Here is a 17,805-nt window from a genome sequence, read left to right on the forward strand (position 1 = left end):
CATTATTAAAGCTACTAATAATAACTGCTAATAATGACTGTGTGCCAATCCTGCCCCGTGGGGGAGGTGGAGGGTGAGGGGTGTGGGGGGGGGTGTGTGTGGAGCGATTACAGAGCCAGTCAGTCAGCGACTACTTGACAAAGTCGAGCAGGCTGCCTGAGAGCGCCGGTCAAAGACATCACTCCGTCAGGGGGGGGCCCCCCCCGAAGGTGCTGCAGGGTCACGCGGCCTCGGGGTCCGATTAAGCGTCAATTAAAGCCGCGCTAAGTGATTGAAAAAGCACCGGAGGACAGATGTCTCCCAGAAGACAGAGCCCCCCCCCCCCCCGGTGACACCAGACATTCTGCTAGACGTCCTGGTGTCACCGAAGGAGCCGCGGAACCACATCGCTCTTCTGTCTGCGACGGGTCGGACTCCAGAAGCACTTTGTAGCTCTCACGTGCATAAACAGCAGCACTTAAACAGCCATTACACACACACACACACACACACACACACACACACACACACACACACACACACAGCTCGTAGATCCATACGGAACCTTGGCAGCGACTCGGGAGAATTTAATTACTTCCTCTCTCTCTCTCTCTGCCCCCATTGGCCGAGAGGTCTGGGATATGCTAATTAAGCCGTGGCTGATAAAAACGTTCCTTCGGCCCCCGTGTGTCTCATCAGGGGCCAAACTTCTCTGAGTGCCCACAGTGTCGGATAAATAAGAAAAAACGCACCTGGAGCCACGGGCGGTGGATCCGACGCCACCGCAGAGAAACTTTCTGCCGCAATCAGTGGACCTTATCTACTGCTTCTAATTGATAATTAGTCTTACATTAATTTAGGGGGCCAACATCTATCTCTTATCACAAAGGTAAAATTTATCAGCAGCTTAAATGGTGGACTTAAATTGGGTTTGGCAATGTTAATGATTCACCTTGCAAGGGAAAGGGGGACATGCGGGAAATGATTTCTCCTGACTCATATTTAATTAACCTCAGCAGATGTGCTGGCCGCGCTCTGTTGGCTTCAAACAGACATCTCAAGTACAACAGAGTCTTGTTTTAAAAAAAAAAAGAATATTTAATGTAAAAAAGAAGAAGATGTTATATACATAAATATATAGGAAAACATTGTTGCTGTTACATGATATGAATGGGATGGTTAAGGACACATCTGTATAATTCTAAAGGCACAGAGGTGGTTGAGTTGTTCTGAGTTGTAAGGAGCAAAACACTCAACCCACCAACAACAAAGGAATCACATGAAAACATTTCATCTCGTACCAGCATCACAGTAACAACGATTCACCTTCATATCAACGCAGGTCCTTGTGGTCTTTGGTGCCGCATAAAGGCCCACGGAACTACAATCATCCAAAGTAACACGTGTTCACTTGTTATTTAGTAATCAGGTTTAATGACGCGTTGCTCTTCATCCCCGAAGGCCCTGGGCGTATAAAACACTGTTTTAATTCTTCATGAAACATTTAAGCTTATTGTTTCCCCTTCAAATGCAAATAACATTTTTGACAAAGAGTAATCAGACACCGGATGAGAGTGATATCGCAAATTGCGATATATGGGACCGTGGAATAAGAGGACAGTTTATTTCTACATCGTCATTCTCATTTTCATTTTAAAACCCCACTAACAGGATTACGGTGGGACTTTTTCTCAAACAAAGATGTTTTCTGGTGAATATGAAACGACATCTCTGCAGCGTCCCAAACCCAAGATCATGTTTTTTGGACTATTTTACTAAATATATTGCGCTACCGTTGGTTTTGAAAAACAAAATGTTTGATTGACCGTTTTAGAGGTTTTACTCCATTAAACCTGAAGCCAGCGCGGTGGTACCTGCCAACGTCAGCACTGAGATCTCCTCTCTCGCTTCGCTTCCTTACCTTCCTATCTACTCCCTTCTTTCCTTCCTTCCTTCCTTCCTTCCTTCCTTCCTTTAAATGTTGTTTTCTGAAGCCTTCAAACACTCTCTTCTATTTTTTTAAATTTTTTTATTTCAATCGCAGACGCAGACAAACCGGCGAATTAAAAGCCTTTTGCGTCCACTTCAGTCAAATGACTTTGATATTGCGTTAACAGAGAAGCGACTCACCCGGAACCTCAAGTGTCATTTTAAACATTTAATCTGAAACGGCGCTGTGCTTTTCGGGAGGGAAACAGAGACGTGGTTGGGTGCCGGAGTCCCGCCTCTCAGTTCCACCTAATTGATGGTTTGGTAAGTGGCTAAATGGATGCGCACCAGGAGGGGAGAACCCTCCGAAGCTCAACCTCCGGGTTTCCATCACATCCATCACATCCATCACACTAGGTGGCACACACACAGAGAGACAACCCGGAGCGCTTTCTGCCCGGATACAGCGGGGACGTCAGAGAACGAAAGGCAACTAGAGAATTATTAAAAGCACATTAAGCGAAGATAATACGGTGCTTTTTTAGAGCACATTAATTAAGTAGTTTCCATAATTCATGAAATAAGAAAAATACTGCACGTGGTACACCAGACTAGTCAGGAGCAAAGAATTGTGGGTAGTGGCGTTGCCTCGGTTACGTTACTGTTAGGTTGAGATAATGGGTCTAAAAAGGCACTTAATACTGAAACTTCAGCCCACTTGTGGTTGGTTGACTCTTAATGGGACTCAATGTATTGTTCACTCATTGGTCATTTTATCTCGTTGGTGTTCGCAGCCATTACTAAACAGAACACATGAGGATTTTTACTAAATACATCTTTTTCTTCTACATCTCAACACCGGAGTATTTTATTCCAAAATGTAACATGTGGTTTAAAATAAGTTCCCCTTGTCTGTGGAGCAGCGGCAGTGAAACCACCAGGTGCAGCACGAGGGGCTGCAGAGCTGGACGTGCGCCTTCATTTAAATGGATCCAATTATCTTTGTGGCTCTTGAAAGAGACGACTTAATCACAGAGTACAGTGAGGAGTGGAAACCCCGCTAATTTCATACTGCGGGAAGACTCAAAGCAATTTAAATGACTTCAAACAACAAGACATTAAGCGTCACGCCGGCCACCCGGTAATTAACCTGCTTCACCTCGCCGTGCGTTACCGCCACAACAAATCACGCCACCCGCAGCTTTCCAGGCTCCTGATTGGTCTACACGGCCGCGGTCACGGCGTTCTTCTGCCTCGGGTTGGTCCGGTGCTGCTGCTGCTGCCTCCCTCCCTCGCCGGCGTGGGCGTACTGGTCCGGACCGGGACCCGCCAGGCGCCTGTCAAAACAGTCCGATCCCTCAGATCCACCGGCGCGGGGGCCCACGGAGAGAGAGGTCACGTGACATCAGGGGGGGGGGGAGACAAAAGGCCTCCTACCTGTAGGCTCCGCCCGCGGCGCCGCGCGCCACGGTGTCGTACCGCGGCCCGCGCAGGGGGGGGGCGGGAGACGGGGGCACGTCCTGCCGCAGGGGGCCTCTCTGCTGGGAGCTGGGCGGTAGAAAAAAACCCAACCGGTCCATTAGCACAATGTGTGAATAAAGGTGTTTATGATAATAAAAAGCTGAAGTGAGTCGGGGGCGTTACCTCGGGTGGGGGTAGTAGCCGGGGTCGGCGCCCGGCCGCGCGTACGGTTGAGCGGGCGGGTAGCCGGAGTAGGACGGGGCCGGCTGGGGGCTGGGGTTAGGGTAGGAGGGGGACAGAGGGTACCCCTGGGGGGGTCCGGGGTAATGGCCCGACCAGGGCGGCATCGGGTACTCCGTCGGATCCAAAGGGCCGCCGCGCCTGGCGAGGGAAACGGGACCGAGGAGAGAAGACACTGGTTTCTGTTTGGGTTGTGTTGTTGCTTTTCATTGATTGTCAATCAGATCTCAGGAACAATGTCGCTGCAGCTTTGCGTCTGTGAAGCTTTGGGTTTTCAGACCAGAGAAGGAAACAAGCGTCCCGGCCAAAGATCACGTAGCAACAGAATATAAGTGACATGTGACGGCTCAAAGCAGGACAGGGCTCAGTTAACGCACACGCACACACACACACACACACACTCAGCTGTGGAATCCAGTACAGTCCGGTCAACAGATATCAATGTCTTGTGTCGTCCACATGGCCGTTTCACATTTTATCGGCCCTACGGTTATTTTTATCCATTTCATCCGTTCTAATCTTCCCGGGCGGTCGGTGTGCTGCTTGTTCAGCAAATATGGATCTAATCCTGCACCAATACTTCAGTGAAGTACTGAAGCATGTGACTCTGTGCTCCAACCTCCAACCAGTCACAACCACGGGTCTGTACATAAACACATGCGCAGAGAACTGGGCTCATGCACGCACACACACACACACACACACACAGAGTGCTGGTGGTCTCCATGCTGACGCCAGTGTGTGTCGATTTGGGTGGTCAGCAGTGGAGAGTGTATAACTAACTACATGCCCGTCATGTCTGGGATGTCTTCTTCTGCCCCTCCAGGGCTCCATATCACTCTCTAGCACACACACACACGCACACGCACACACACACACACACACGCACACACACACACACACGCACACGCACACACACACACACACGCACACACGCACACACATGCACACGCACACACACACACACAGCCGTCTTAGCGCCGCTCGTCTTCTGCTGCAGAGACTGAAAAGACGGGCGAGCGAGTGCCAGCTGCCCCCCCGTCCGGTCTGCGTGTCCCCCCCCCCCTCCTCGCTCTCCTCCTAGAGAGCCAACAGCCCGTATCAGTCGCTCACAATCTGCCCCCCCCCCCCCCGGCACCGATAATGTCCCTGAGGCAGAGATAAGAGCGGCGGGGAGGTGAGGGGGGGCAGAGAGATAAGAAGCACAGTGAGAAGGAGAGAAGGGGGCAGCTTCGGGTCGGAGGCGTGAAGGCCAGATGCAGAAGAAGTAGAAGAAGAAGGTGAAGTGAACTCAACTGTATGATAACTGGTGGTAGGAAGAGGGACAGGTGGGTCACACGAGAGGAGGATGAAGAACACACTGTATTTATCTGGAAGAAGCTGTCAGGAAATGTGATTCTTTCTCCTCTTGGAGCGGTTAATTGTTTCAGCGTATGTGGTACCTGTGAGGAAACAGCCCCCATCTTCCAGCTGGGGGGGGGGGGCTGGATTACTCATGCAGGTCATTCTGAGGCATCGGCGTTAAATTGAGACGCTTCCCGGCTGCAACTTTAAGTGGTCTTCTGCAGTTTCACTTCATTATAACATGACTTTGGAATTTAAAAAGTTACTTTTGGCACAGAAAATCCCAACCATTGAAACGGGTTATTTAATTAGTCAACAAATCTCTTTAGATCCTACAGAGATTCATTGATAATGAAGTAATGATTAGTTGCAGGCTGTGAATGGCGTCTTAGGAACGAGGTGGACATCCAGTGGGAATCTTTGGGGAATCCCGGGTTTGGAATTCTGCCCTCAGGAACCCGGTCAGCTCGGCACAGCAGCTGGGGATTATGGGGTAATGAGGATGGAAACCCATTACTGGCTCGCACACACGCACACACACACACACACACACACACACACTGCAAACCTTAGCTCAAATGCAGTGCTAGCGCTTAATCACCCCCCCCCAAACCCAACGTACTCTGAAGGAGGCAAATTGGCACACAGCTGGAGAGGAGTTAAGACCAAATGAGGAGGCTGGTGGTCTGTGTGTGTGCGTGTGTGTGTGTGTGCGTGTGCGTGTGCGTGTGCGCGTGTGTGTGTGTCTGTGAGAGAGAGGGTAACAGATGTAATGAGTGAGAACAGCTTCCTGGCACATGCAACAACCAGTTTAATGTGATTGAGAGAGTAATCAAAGTCCGAGTTGAGAACGTATGAAGCAGATCAGGGAGGCCACTGGGGGGGGGGGGGGGGGGGGGGGGGCGCGTTTCAGTCTGGAGATACATTCGACCTCGTCATATATGACCTGAGGAGGCCTTCTGGTTAGTTACCCAGATGCCCCGGAGCGCAAAGAGGTTGGACATATCCGAGCGGCCCGGCAGTAATTGAGACTAATTCTTCGGTATTTCAGTGGATTTCTGAGGAAACAAGGAGTCGTTACACGTCCTCTGCACCTGCCCCTTTCTCTCATGGACGCACACTCCTTCGCTTACTCTTCCTGGAAGGGCTGGATACAGCTGTTAGACACACACACACACACATCGATCATCCCAGCCTGTCTCAGAGAGACACAAACACCTTTAAGAAAGACGGACAAGACGTGACGATGTGACACAACACATTAAAAAAAAAAAAACCTCCTGAGAGTCGATGACAGAGGAGATGGATCGTCTCCATGAAAGCAAACACTGAAGCACAAACAAAATAAACTCTGCCTCCACATATGAAGAGAGGAAGGAAGGGGGTGGGGGGGGGGGGGCGTGGAGCGATATTCAAAGTGAGTGGAAGCGGGGCGGGAGAGAGGAGGAGGAGATTTAATGCGCCTTTAATTCAGTTACACCTTTATGAGTCTTCACGGCGCCGAGTCCAAAGACCTCTCGCTCGGGTGCATTTTAAAACGCATTCTAGGGTTAAAAAAAACAAAAACAAAGCGCTTCATATATTCAAATTGCGTTGGGCAGCGTCGGACTCTTTGTCTGGAAATAAAACCGATGAAGGCGGTGCCGCCGCCGTGATGTAATGCGCCCGGAGGCCTAACTTGGTTCCATCTTCTTAATGTGATACTTCATTATGAAGCTTTAATCACAGATGCATCACAGTCCAAACAATGAGGCAATAAAAGCTTAAGTGAAAAATAATGAAGGGCGGAGAAATACTCGCTCTTCTGTCTACGGGATCCGACTGGAATTAAAACCTCCAGCTTTTTGCAAATTACACTTTATATTGGTTTCGAACTTAGTATTTTGATACACAATTATATCCTCAAGTGCCTAATGGCATAATAACGTTACATATTTAAAGTGGTTAGGCAAATGCTTTGTTTCCACCTTTTTGATGTGATCTGTAAAGTATAGCTTTAAACATTTAACGAGTTTATCAGCTTATGAGTGAATGTGCACATTTATGCTGCTTGGAAATCTGCTCCTTTTGGGAGGATCTCGAGAGGGGATTTTGAAAAAATCAATCCAATTAAAACCATAGTACATCGTAGTGTTTTTTCTGTGTGGTGCAGTCGTTCAGCCTGATGGTTTGTTGTTGACTGGGGGGGGGGGGGGGAGCACAGGTAGAGCACTGGCCATCTTGGATGGGAGTGGTGGAAAATAACACACCGTTAACACAACAGAGTGATTAAGAGCGACGCCAGAAGCAGCAGAGAGAGTTTTTATTAGGAGAAGGCCAATAAGACACTAAGCTGTTTTCCTACTTATGGTTAAGTGGTCACATACTGTGTGTGTGTGTGTGTGTGTGTGTGTGTGTGTGTGTGTGTGTGTGTATCAGGGATGGAATTCTGTTGGTTCAGCTGCCAATGTGGTTTGTGTTGGTGCTTGTGTGTGTGTGTGTGTGTGTGTGTGTGTTAGAGAGCCCTAAACCTCCCGAGACTCCTGACCCCTTCAGGTCATGTGATACTCCATCAGTCCCCATCAAACACTTAGAAGAAGGGGTCAAAGGTGAAGGCAGGGTAATATCAACTAGGATTAGGGGGCATACCAAATACACAGACATAACAATCAAACCCTCGTTACCATTTGGGACTTTTGACAAACCATTTGGTGACGTTGATGAACCTCAAACTGCAGTAAAGGTGAAGCTGACCTTCTGTTTGGTTTTCATGGACCCTCACAGCACGGATCTTATCAGGGTGCTTCCACAGGCCCAGAGCGCTGCTAGCTCAAGGCTAAAGTTAGCAGTGAAATGGGTTTCAAGCTGAACCCATGTGTGAAAAACGCTCTAAATTGTGTACACGAACGCATGCTTTTTTTTTGGATTTTAGGGCAAAGGCATTCATTTTGGCAAATGTAACACGATCCGATACGAGTTTGACTGGAGCGTAAACTTCCCCCGCACAGAGCTGCTTTCGTTCCAAACTCTAAACCGCGGACCCCGCCGTCGATTTCACCGTCATCAGAGAGGGTTTTTGTAACGTAATGAACTGATGTGTCAGCTGATGATCAACACCTTGCGTTTGGGAAATAAGGATCTCCATCGTGGTAGTGAAGTCACCTTCTCACAAGACCACAAATCGGTAAACATTGGTATTCAAACCGTACACTTTAAAGAGCGCTGACCAGACAAAGCGACGCCTCACGCCGCATTTTAATTGTGTTGCGGCGGTTTGGGGACCGAGGTCAACAACAGGCTTAAAGGAAGAAAAAAAAAAGAGTTAAATATTCTCAGGGAGACGGGTGAAATTCAGGGTTAAGAGTGTGCAGGAAATAGAGATGAGGCGCTAACATTTCACTGCGGGCGCAGACGCAACCCTTTTGGGTTTTTTTTTTTTTTTTACCTGCATACTAATGTGCAGGTGCCACTTCACAGCAGGGGAAGACTTGTGTTCAAACCAAAACAAACAAGGTGAGGCGTCGGAGACAGAGACAGAGGGACAGAGAGCAGGCCGCCGAAGACCCAAACCTTCATCTGTATTCCTCGACACTGCAAAAGAGCAAAAGGGGACCGAGGGAAGGGACACGAAGACAAAGACACCAGAGACAGAAGAGGAAAAGGCTAAAAGACGGAGGACTGCGACGACGGAAAAGGAGTTTAAAGTCCAACACCTGTCGGGCCGAGGGGGAAAGGAAGGACCCAGAGAACCTCCTCTGATGAATGAAAGGAGGCGGAGGAGACAAGGAGCAGAGGACGTGGAGGCAGGCGGGGACAATGAGGGAAATGGCCGACAGTGAGGCGGGGAATGGTAGTGAAGTGGTGCCCTCCAGAGAACTGGTATGCTGTAGGTCAGAATCTGCAGAGAATAATGGGCCCCACACACACACACACACACACACACACACACACACACACACACACACACACACACAGGATGCTTTGCTCATGCTGTTCACGTTTGAATGAAACTAAACACCTTTCAAGGGCTCCTATCTGTCTTTGTCAATAAAGTTCTGTCAGATATGATTAATCCACCTGGGAGTCATGCATTACAAACGGACCGGTCCAGGAAACTAACATGATTACATCCCCCTGTGCACGTAAGTGTGCAAGCATGTGTGTATTGCCGGGGTGCATGATACGGAGCACTTGTATTAAAGAAAAGCTGAAGGGAAAAAACAAAACAAAACAAAAAAAGAGACCAAAACTCCAGCAGGGAACGAGATGGAAACGACCACAGGAGGATAAAAAGAGGAATGCAGAGAGCAAATGAAAGAATATGGTAATACGGTAAGTACTGCAAGTGAAACGTGTGCAAAAAAACACACAAAAGAGAATTGTGGGAGAACAGAAGAAAGAATCAAATAAGAGCATAACAAGGTAAAGAAAAAAAAAATATATATATATATATATATATATATATATATATATATATATATATATATATATATATATTCTGCCAAACTAAAATGAGAAGCGGGACCCAAAGAAAATGAGATGGAGAAGGACAGAGGAGAAAGCCATTAGAGCAAAGTGAGAGGAACTGAGGGATGAGGGCCTTCCAGATGGTGGGAGACTGTTGCCTCGGAAACACAGAGAGGGCAGAACAAAGAGGGTCTGGAGTGGCGTTTCGCATCCCATCGCAATGCCTCCACGCCATTTGGAAACTGAGCAACGACGCCACGGCCAAAAAAAACACCGGAGACCCGACGATTCGCTGCAGGAAAAATCCTTACAAAAATAACCCCCCCCCCCCCCCCCGGTCAACGCGTAAACACTTGTGTGCTGCCCATCGACTCCCATCACAACGCAAATCTCTGTGGTCCAACTGTGCAGAAGTCTGTGGACAAAGGGGACGACAATGAGAACGTCGTTAAAAACAGGAACCTTGACAATAAGTCGGTATTAAAATGAAAGTTTAAATATCAATCAGTGCCCGGAGACATGAACAAATATGGATGAGCTGTCGTATTACTCTCCGAGATGCACAACTACATAGACTTGATCCCCGGCTGCAGTGGCAGAAGAAACAATAAGCAGGTGGGAGCCTCTGGAAAATGGCGACTTCAAATGAAGCCGCAAGTCACGCTAAACGGCGACGCCTCAACTCTTCGGACATTTGAACGCGGAGCGGCCCGTAAAGATCGATCGGTCCCACCGGCAGCGGATGGGATGCCCGTCTGTACCTTTCGAAGCACAGAGCGACATTCAGCGCCACACGCCGACCGCTTAGGGGGCGCGGCGTCCTGAAAACATCAGGAAAACCCATTGCTGATCACGCCATACAAATAGCCTTCATTATTTCACATCTTGAGCCAATAAGGTTTCCCCCTGAGCGAGGTGTAATGCTTCCAAGCTGTAGGGGGTTGGGGGGGGGCGACAGGATCCTGATCCCCTGATGGACCGCGGTTTTGGTGCGGGGGGGGGGGGGTTGAATGAAACAGCGGGCGGGTCGTGGATGCGCGCGAGCGACTTTTTAAAGCAGCGTTTAAGCGTCGCAGTGACAGCGAGCGGCTTCTCGTTCCAACGGATCCAGACGTCGTGGAAAACAACTTTATGACAACTTTATGACAACTTTATGTCGCGTTTGGCATCAAAAAGCAAAAAAACTAAAAAAAACCTCCTCTTGTCTCTTTTCAGAGTTAATTGGGAGGTTTAACGCTTGCAGACAACACATTTAATTATCATTTCACTTTAAAACAGAAGTTTGAGGATTGTAGCCGCACTGGAAGAGCAGATGGTCATTAGGCTGCTGCCAGATGTTAACATTTCACAGCTGCAACTATCGGAAACATGCAAAGCGTGGTCGATCTTCTTGTTCTTCAGACCGACACCAATAATAATAATGTGACTTTCCTTGATGCGTTTCCCACATTTGTGGCGACGAGTTAAAAGTTCCACGAAGCAAAGGCAAGCGGCATGGAATCCACATTTTGGTTTGTGCACAAGAGCAGCTTAGGGGTCACTGTAGAAAAAAAAAAACATGATGGAGAGGCAGGGGAAGGAGGGGGGAGGGGGGGGGGGGGGGCGTCTCCTTCATGGCTAACAAACAAGCAGAGACTTGCAGAGTCCAGAGAAACAACCGGACAATGGGGCGGATTGTGCAGCAAAGTGGTCTGGGAACCTCCGGGGGCCCCGGTTGGGGGGTCTCCTCAAGAGAGAGACAGAGGGACAGAGAGAGGAGTGAGACATTCCCGTTTCTACACAACCCCCCCCACTCCCTCCCCCTCCCCCTCCCCATCCGACAGAGTAAAACAATATTCAACAACGTCCTTTTCACCTCAAGTTCAGATGGAGAACGAGAGGGAGGCGAGGAGGGAGGCGAGGAGGGAGACGAGGAGGGAGACGAGGAGGGAGACGAGGATGGAGGCGAGGAGGGGGCGAGGAGGGAGACGAGGAGGGAGGCGAGGAGGGAGGCGAGGAGGGGGCGAGGAGGGAGGCGAGGAGGGAGGCGAGGAGGGAGGCGAGGAGGGGGCGAGGAGGGAGGCGAGGAGGGATGCGAGGAGGGAGGCGAGGAGGGAGGCGAGGAGGGAGGCGAGGAGGGATGAAGATGGAGCAACGGGGCTGGGGGGGACGCTCGGCGCAGCATCTGCTTTCTAATTACTCAGCAGCCAATTAGCTTCGTAATGAGGAAGTGACAGGCTTCCAGGAAACCTGAACAGCGATTCCTATTGGCTCTTTTAATCCAATGAGAGTAATAACGAGGACAAATGGGTAAGTGTGTTGAGCTAATCCGATCTTGGGTTTGGGGCCGCGTGCCGTTATCAGGTCCGTTTGAGTCGAAGCTGCGCCGCTCTCACTGAAACCCTCCAGAGTCATCGAGCAGTTTGTGACACGAGTCGGTGACGTCACACACGTGTGGTTCATTCAGTGGGTTCAACCCCCCCGTATTGATCATATCATTAATGCTCCTGTCAGAGTACAGCATCCATAAGAGGAGCCTGCTGTGAAAACGGGTTGTTTTCTTCTCTCCTTTGTCTACCACAGTGGGTGTGTGTGTGTGTGTGTGTGTGTGTGTGTGTGTGCATTAATAGCTCTTTGTGAGAACAAAAGAGGCAGAAAGTTTGTGGAAGGTGAAGAAATATTTTCACTGTCCAAGAAATAAATAGTTTTTGGGTAAAGGTTGGGGGTTAGGGAGTGCAGTATGTCAATGAGTGTCCTCACGGGTATAGAAGTACAGGCCTGTGTGTGTGTGTGTGTGTAAGAGAGAATGTGTAAATGGGGCAGTAATGGGGCACACATGGTAAGGGCGCAACCTACTAATGTTGACCATACAAACAGTGCGATAGACATCTACTGACCTCAGTGTGACCGAATCCCCCCCCCCCACCACACACACACACACGTGTCCATACTAATGATCAAATACGTCTTGAAAATCTTTGTGCTAAATCATTACCAAGAAACAAGTATTCAACCACAACTTTTCAGGTTGGATTCCTGAGAGAAATATTCTCTCTGGATCTCTCTAACCAATGGGAGAGGAGGACTACGCCTGCTTCTGCTACATGCTGTGGTATTTTCAATGAGACGAGACCTTTAGAGGGATTTAAAGTGAAAGGACATGAGGGTGTGGGGGGGGTTGCTGTTCACGTTGCATAAAAAGACTCTTTAAAAGAGCAGGAGAGTTGAGAAAACAAAGCATAAGTGGCAGCGTTCCTGTTTCTGATATTTATTATTTAATAACCAAACAGCCCTTTCACGCTGCAGCCGACTCACTTCCACGCCGACCAAAGCAAGCCGGCAGGTAGACGCCGGCAGGTAGACGCCGGCAGGTAGACGCCGGCAGGTAGACGCCGGCAGGTAGACGCCGGCAGGTAGACGCCGGCAGGTAGACGCCGGCAGGTAGACGCCTAAATAATATGTTTGGATGAAGGTCAAGAGCCCGGGATGCTGTTTCCCCAACGTGATCTCTACCTCTGACTACGCTGGAATATCTCTCCAGGTTAATTGGCAGCGGGGAAGACGGCGGGGGACAGGAGGAGGGGGGGGGGGGGGGGGGGGGGGGGTCAAATAGAGACAGAAGGAGGGTGGCATGAGAGATTAAGAACTGCGGCTTTAAATGTTTCACAACCTTCTACCGGGTCAGAATGAGGCCCATTATCAAACGGACCTTTATGGAAAAAAAAGGACTCTGGTCCTTTTCAGACACGGGGTCTACATGTAAACTTGGCCCCGCATTTTGGGATTACAGTGCATGTCGTAAAGTGGAAACAGAGACAGGGTGTACTGTATGCCAGTGTGAGAGAGTGTGTGTGTGTGTGTGTGTGTGTGTCCAATTTCCCGAGGCCTTTCAGATACCACAGCCAGACCTCAAAACTATCATCGCTGTTCTCACTCCCATCTGCCAAAGTCATCACCCACAGACACTCTCCCCCTATCAGGCATGTGCACACACACACACACACACGCACGCACGCACACACACACACACGCACGCACGCACACACACACACACGCACTCAAGAAGGAGGTGTGGAATTGCCGTCCCTCACCATTTTAACAGGGGTGGGAACCTGGCTATAAAGTTCTTAACGTTCTTAACTTCTGTCTGTCATTCCCCCCCCCCCCCTTGGCTTATTTTTCTCTCTCTGACACACACACACACACACACACACACACACACACACAGTGATAGTTTCACTCTCAGAGGAGCACCTTTAAATGGGCAGTGAGAAGCTTTGGTTTCATACGTAGTCCGAACGCATTTTTTAAAATATTTATCCAAATTTCATCAGAAATACACATCGCAAATAATAAATGGAGAGATTCTTGTAAGTGATATTTCTTGCTGTGTTTCAAGAGACGCAGCGGGCTGCAGTGACAAGGTCCACTATTAAATAAATAAAAACAAAGACATGAAGGGACCAAAGAGTCTGACCACAGAAAACACATCAAATAAATAACATTTCATTAGACTCTTACTTACAATGAGGAAGCTCTTTTAACAATATGACCAACACCGAGTAAACAATCTTTAGCTCCAAATGGGAAATTTATGATTATTATTATTAAAAATGTCGCCGTGCTGAAAACAAACTGCACAACTCGAGCCAAACACAAGAGCTGATTGAGCCTCAGTCAAAGTACGTTCTGGGGGAGCAGGCCGGAGTCAGGCCCCCTCCAGGGAGTGGGAGGGGGTTACGGGGGGGGGGGGGGGGGGGGGGCGAGGCCTCCAGAGACAAACAGAAAGACATGCAGGCCACAGCGCTTTAATTAGAGAGAGGAAGAGAAGGAGAACCGTACCTCGGCAGGGAGGCGTACTGGCGCTCCACTTCCTCGTAACGCGGCGCCGAGCGATGATCCGCCGCTCTGCCGCCGCCCGCCATCTGGGGAGGAGACACAACTTCTCAAGTCAAATACCCCCAAACTGCGTCTCTGCGGGTCTATGAACATGCCGCCTGCATTCCGATACAAGCCCTTCTCCTTCTGTGTGTGTGTGTGTGTGTTTGTGTGTGTTTGTGATACAGGGGGGATTCAGCATGGACAAAGGCTGGTTATTACAGATTCAGAGCTCCGGTCTTCTGAAGGGGTATTTGGGGGAGGGGGGAGGGGGGGGGGGGGTATTAGACGAGGCCCCCATCCAAGATTAGGTTACTGCAAAACAGGATGAAGACGTCACACGCGCGCGCACACACACACACACACACACACACACACAACCAAACAAAAGCCACGCGCACACCGAGTCTCATCTCCATCTCCAGAGGGAGGAAAAAAAACATTAGAAAAAGATGAAGTGGAGCTGCTGCTGACGGTTAAACCTTCTCCTGCTTCCTCCTCGGCTCCTCGCTCATTTTCTCCTCTTCCATTTATTCCCATTGCCCCCCCCCCCCACCCTCGCCTCAACTCTCTTTCTCTCACACACACACACACACACACACACACACAGTCAGAGATTATCCCGGTCTATTCAGTGGGGAGATTCCAGCAGCTCCTTAAAGAATCCAACTAAACCCCAAACGTCAACAGGGCCCATTAACACACGCGAGAGGAGCCGAGCTGATCGAGGTGGTTCTTCTCGCTCCAACTCCAAGATTTAAGGCGACCCGCAGCTCTCTGTTCTCTCCTCCCCCGAGCCGACGCCGGGAGGCGAACGAAACAGATTTGCTCGGCTCTTCTTTTATTTATTTATTTATTTATTTTTGAACACCTGTCTTTATTGCTTCCATATCTCAGGTAGAGAGACAGCAGGAAATAAGCGGGGAATAGAGAGGTGGAAGCGAAAGGAATGAAAAGGCATTAGGTGGAGAAGAAAGGAGGCAAGAGAGATGGAGCGAATGAGAAGTAAATGACTTCCAATGGAGAAGAGCGATATAGGGAGGAGGGGGGGGGGGGGAGGCCATTGAATATCAGCAGGGGGAGTGAGGGGTGGGGGTGAGTGATAATACAGGGGGGGGGGGGGGGGGTGTACGGGGTGAGGACGAGGACGACGGAGCAGGGAGGTGAACGAAACAATTTAAACACAATGTTGAAAGAGGGAACGAGAAATATCGAGGGGGGGGGGGGGCGGGGGGGTGGGAGAGAAGGGTGAAGTCATAAGGAGGAACTGAGGAGGGAGGGGGGGATTGGGGGGGAGGCGGGTTGGGGAGATGAAAGCCGCATTGTTCTCTAAAGTCGATCTTTTGAATCACAATAACGTCTGAAGGATCAATTTAACGCTGGTTTTTATTAATATATTTATATCTGATGAATTATTATTACCGAACGTCTCCGTCTTTGTCTTCTTTGGGGCTTCTTCTAAAACGCGTTTTACTCGACGCTTTAGTGGGGCTAAAGTTAGCGGGACAGCTAGCAGTCCAATAATTACGCCTCTCTAGGAATAAATAACAACAATCAAATGACTGCACTGTCAACAACAACAACGTAACAAACTAATCGCCTGTCTGCTGCTTTCACCTCGTGACTTGACAGCTGCAGTCAGTGTGTGTCCTGCTCTGTGTTCACACACACACACACACACACAGAGGGGGGGGGGGGGGCTTTTGTTTCGTCCTCCTGCTCAGAGGTGCACGTCTTTTGCGCGTTTCTCACACGCACGGATTAGGAGCAGATCGCCGCGTGGTGCCACGGGCCGGGGTAAACACAAACAGACACGCACTGTGTGTGTGTGTGTGTGTGCACAGTGACTCAGGGGAGGTGTAGACATTCCTGCAGAGGTGTGCAGTGAGAGCGTTCACTGCACATATGATACAATAATACGACAAACACTACGATCACCAGGGAAAGGTTGTGCGTCTCTGTTTGGTCCGGAGTGAACACAAGAAGTGGAGCTCCGGATGGAGAAGGAGGCCCGCATGCAGAGCGCGCTCACCGAGCACAAGTGATACATTTGTGTTAAACGATCCCTTTGTGTCGGGCAGACAAACTTGTGTGTGTGTGTGTGTGTGTGTGCGTGTGTGCACTTTGAAAAACATCTTCGGCAAATAATGCAAGTCTCTGCTGAAGGATGCTGACAACAGAAAAAGAAGTAAGCCACTGCCAGGCAATCCCCGCTTTGTTAGTGAGAGTGTGTGTCTGTGTGTGTGTGTGTGTGTGTGTGTGTGAGAGAGACATGTCAGATATTAGTAGACTCTCAGCATTCACAGCTGTGACAGGAGTACAGTGCAGGGCAAAAACTGTGACAGCTGAGCTTGCGTGGGACAAACTGCGCACACACACACAGACACACACACACACAGACACATGCACGTACCAATCCGTGCAAACAATCCATCTTCCGCCCACGTAAACAAAAAGAAAAACACAGTATTCCTCATACACATGCAGCTACTGAACATACACACATTAGTCACTTTTAGGTGCCAAAAACACACACTTTCTCTCTCTCTCTCTCTCTCTCTCTCTCTCTGCGGGCGCACACCCAAACACACGCATTTAAACACACTCCCCCTCGCTCACAGAGGGCGGTGGCAGTGGGGCCGGGGTAATGGACTCGTGGAAAACCATTTCACGGCCTGGCGAGCAGAGGAGAGGCAGAGAGGAAGCGGAGCAGAGGAGAGCGATACCGAAGGGAGAGGGAGAGGGAGAGAGGGACACACACACACACACACACACACACGCTCACATCTGGAGGTACACAGACAACAAAAATATGTTTCTTTTACGGAGCGCAAAACTAATTGGGAGAGTGACTGAGTGCACATTTGTGACTTTGTGAGTTCCTCCAGCAACACTTTTTTTTGTTTAAAAGTTGCACACATCTGCACACATCTGCACACATCTGCACACATCTGCACGTTCAATTCTCCAAAAGGAAGAGCTGTGTTCTCTGGAAGCAGCGGTTGGCAACCATCTGGAATATTTAGGGCGACATTTGCTCTACATACTTTGCTGGTTGAACTTCACGTACTTCAGTGCGTTGGCTTGGCTCCACCCCCTTTTGCTCCGATTGAGGCCCCGTAATAAGAGTGTCATCTTGGAGTTGGATCAGATAAGAGAAAAGCGACCCCCGTGTCAGGCATCATTGCGTCGGTGAGAGCAGCTTTCTGGCCTCAATGGTTCCAATAATTTACCCCCCCCCCCCACCCCCCCGTCTCTCCTCACTCAGACCCCCCCCACCCCCCCTTACATATCGCACTCCGCTGTTATGAATCTGCGCCATGTGAGCGCACACATTTTGCTTCAATTTGTTTTGTGCCCTCTCGACTCCCTTTTGTCGTCAGTGTACATCCACACACACACACACACACACACACACACACACACACACAGTAAGAGTGGTTCATCACTCTTCTTCCAACAGACCCTTGAATGCACCCATAAAACGCAGCACCCATCACGTTTAAGCACTCAAAGGTCCGCCTCCATCTTACATTTCCTCCCTCTCCC

General features: G+C 49.5%; 1 protein-coding gene across 1 annotated transcript in view; it reads right to left on the minus strand.

Moving 5' to 3' along the window:
- Window positions 1-1,057: 1,057 nt before the first annotated feature.
- The window catches only part of LOC134119684 (partitioning defective 3 homolog B-like), a 21,397-nt gene continuing 4,649 nt past the window's right edge, over window positions 1,058-17,805 (minus strand). The window contains exons 3-6 of the mRNA XM_062560576.1: window positions 14,221-14,303; window positions 3,553-3,750; window positions 3,346-3,456; window positions 1,058-3,245 (exon numbers count right to left, since the gene is read on the minus strand). Of these exons, the coding sequence (XP_062416560.1) occupies window positions 3,131-3,245; window positions 3,346-3,456; window positions 3,553-3,750; window positions 14,221-14,303 (507 nt within the window). The 3' untranslated portion in view covers window positions 1,058-3,130. The remainder of the gene's footprint in view (window positions 3,246-3,345; window positions 3,457-3,552; window positions 3,751-14,220; window positions 14,304-17,805) is intronic.

Source organism: Pungitius pungitius, unplaced genomic scaffold (assembly GCF_949316345.1).
Source record: "Pungitius pungitius unplaced genomic scaffold, fPunPun2.1 scaffold_58, whole genome shotgun sequence".
In the NCBI taxonomy this organism is placed as follows: domain Eukaryota; kingdom Metazoa; phylum Chordata; class Actinopteri; order Perciformes; family Gasterosteidae; genus Pungitius; species Pungitius pungitius.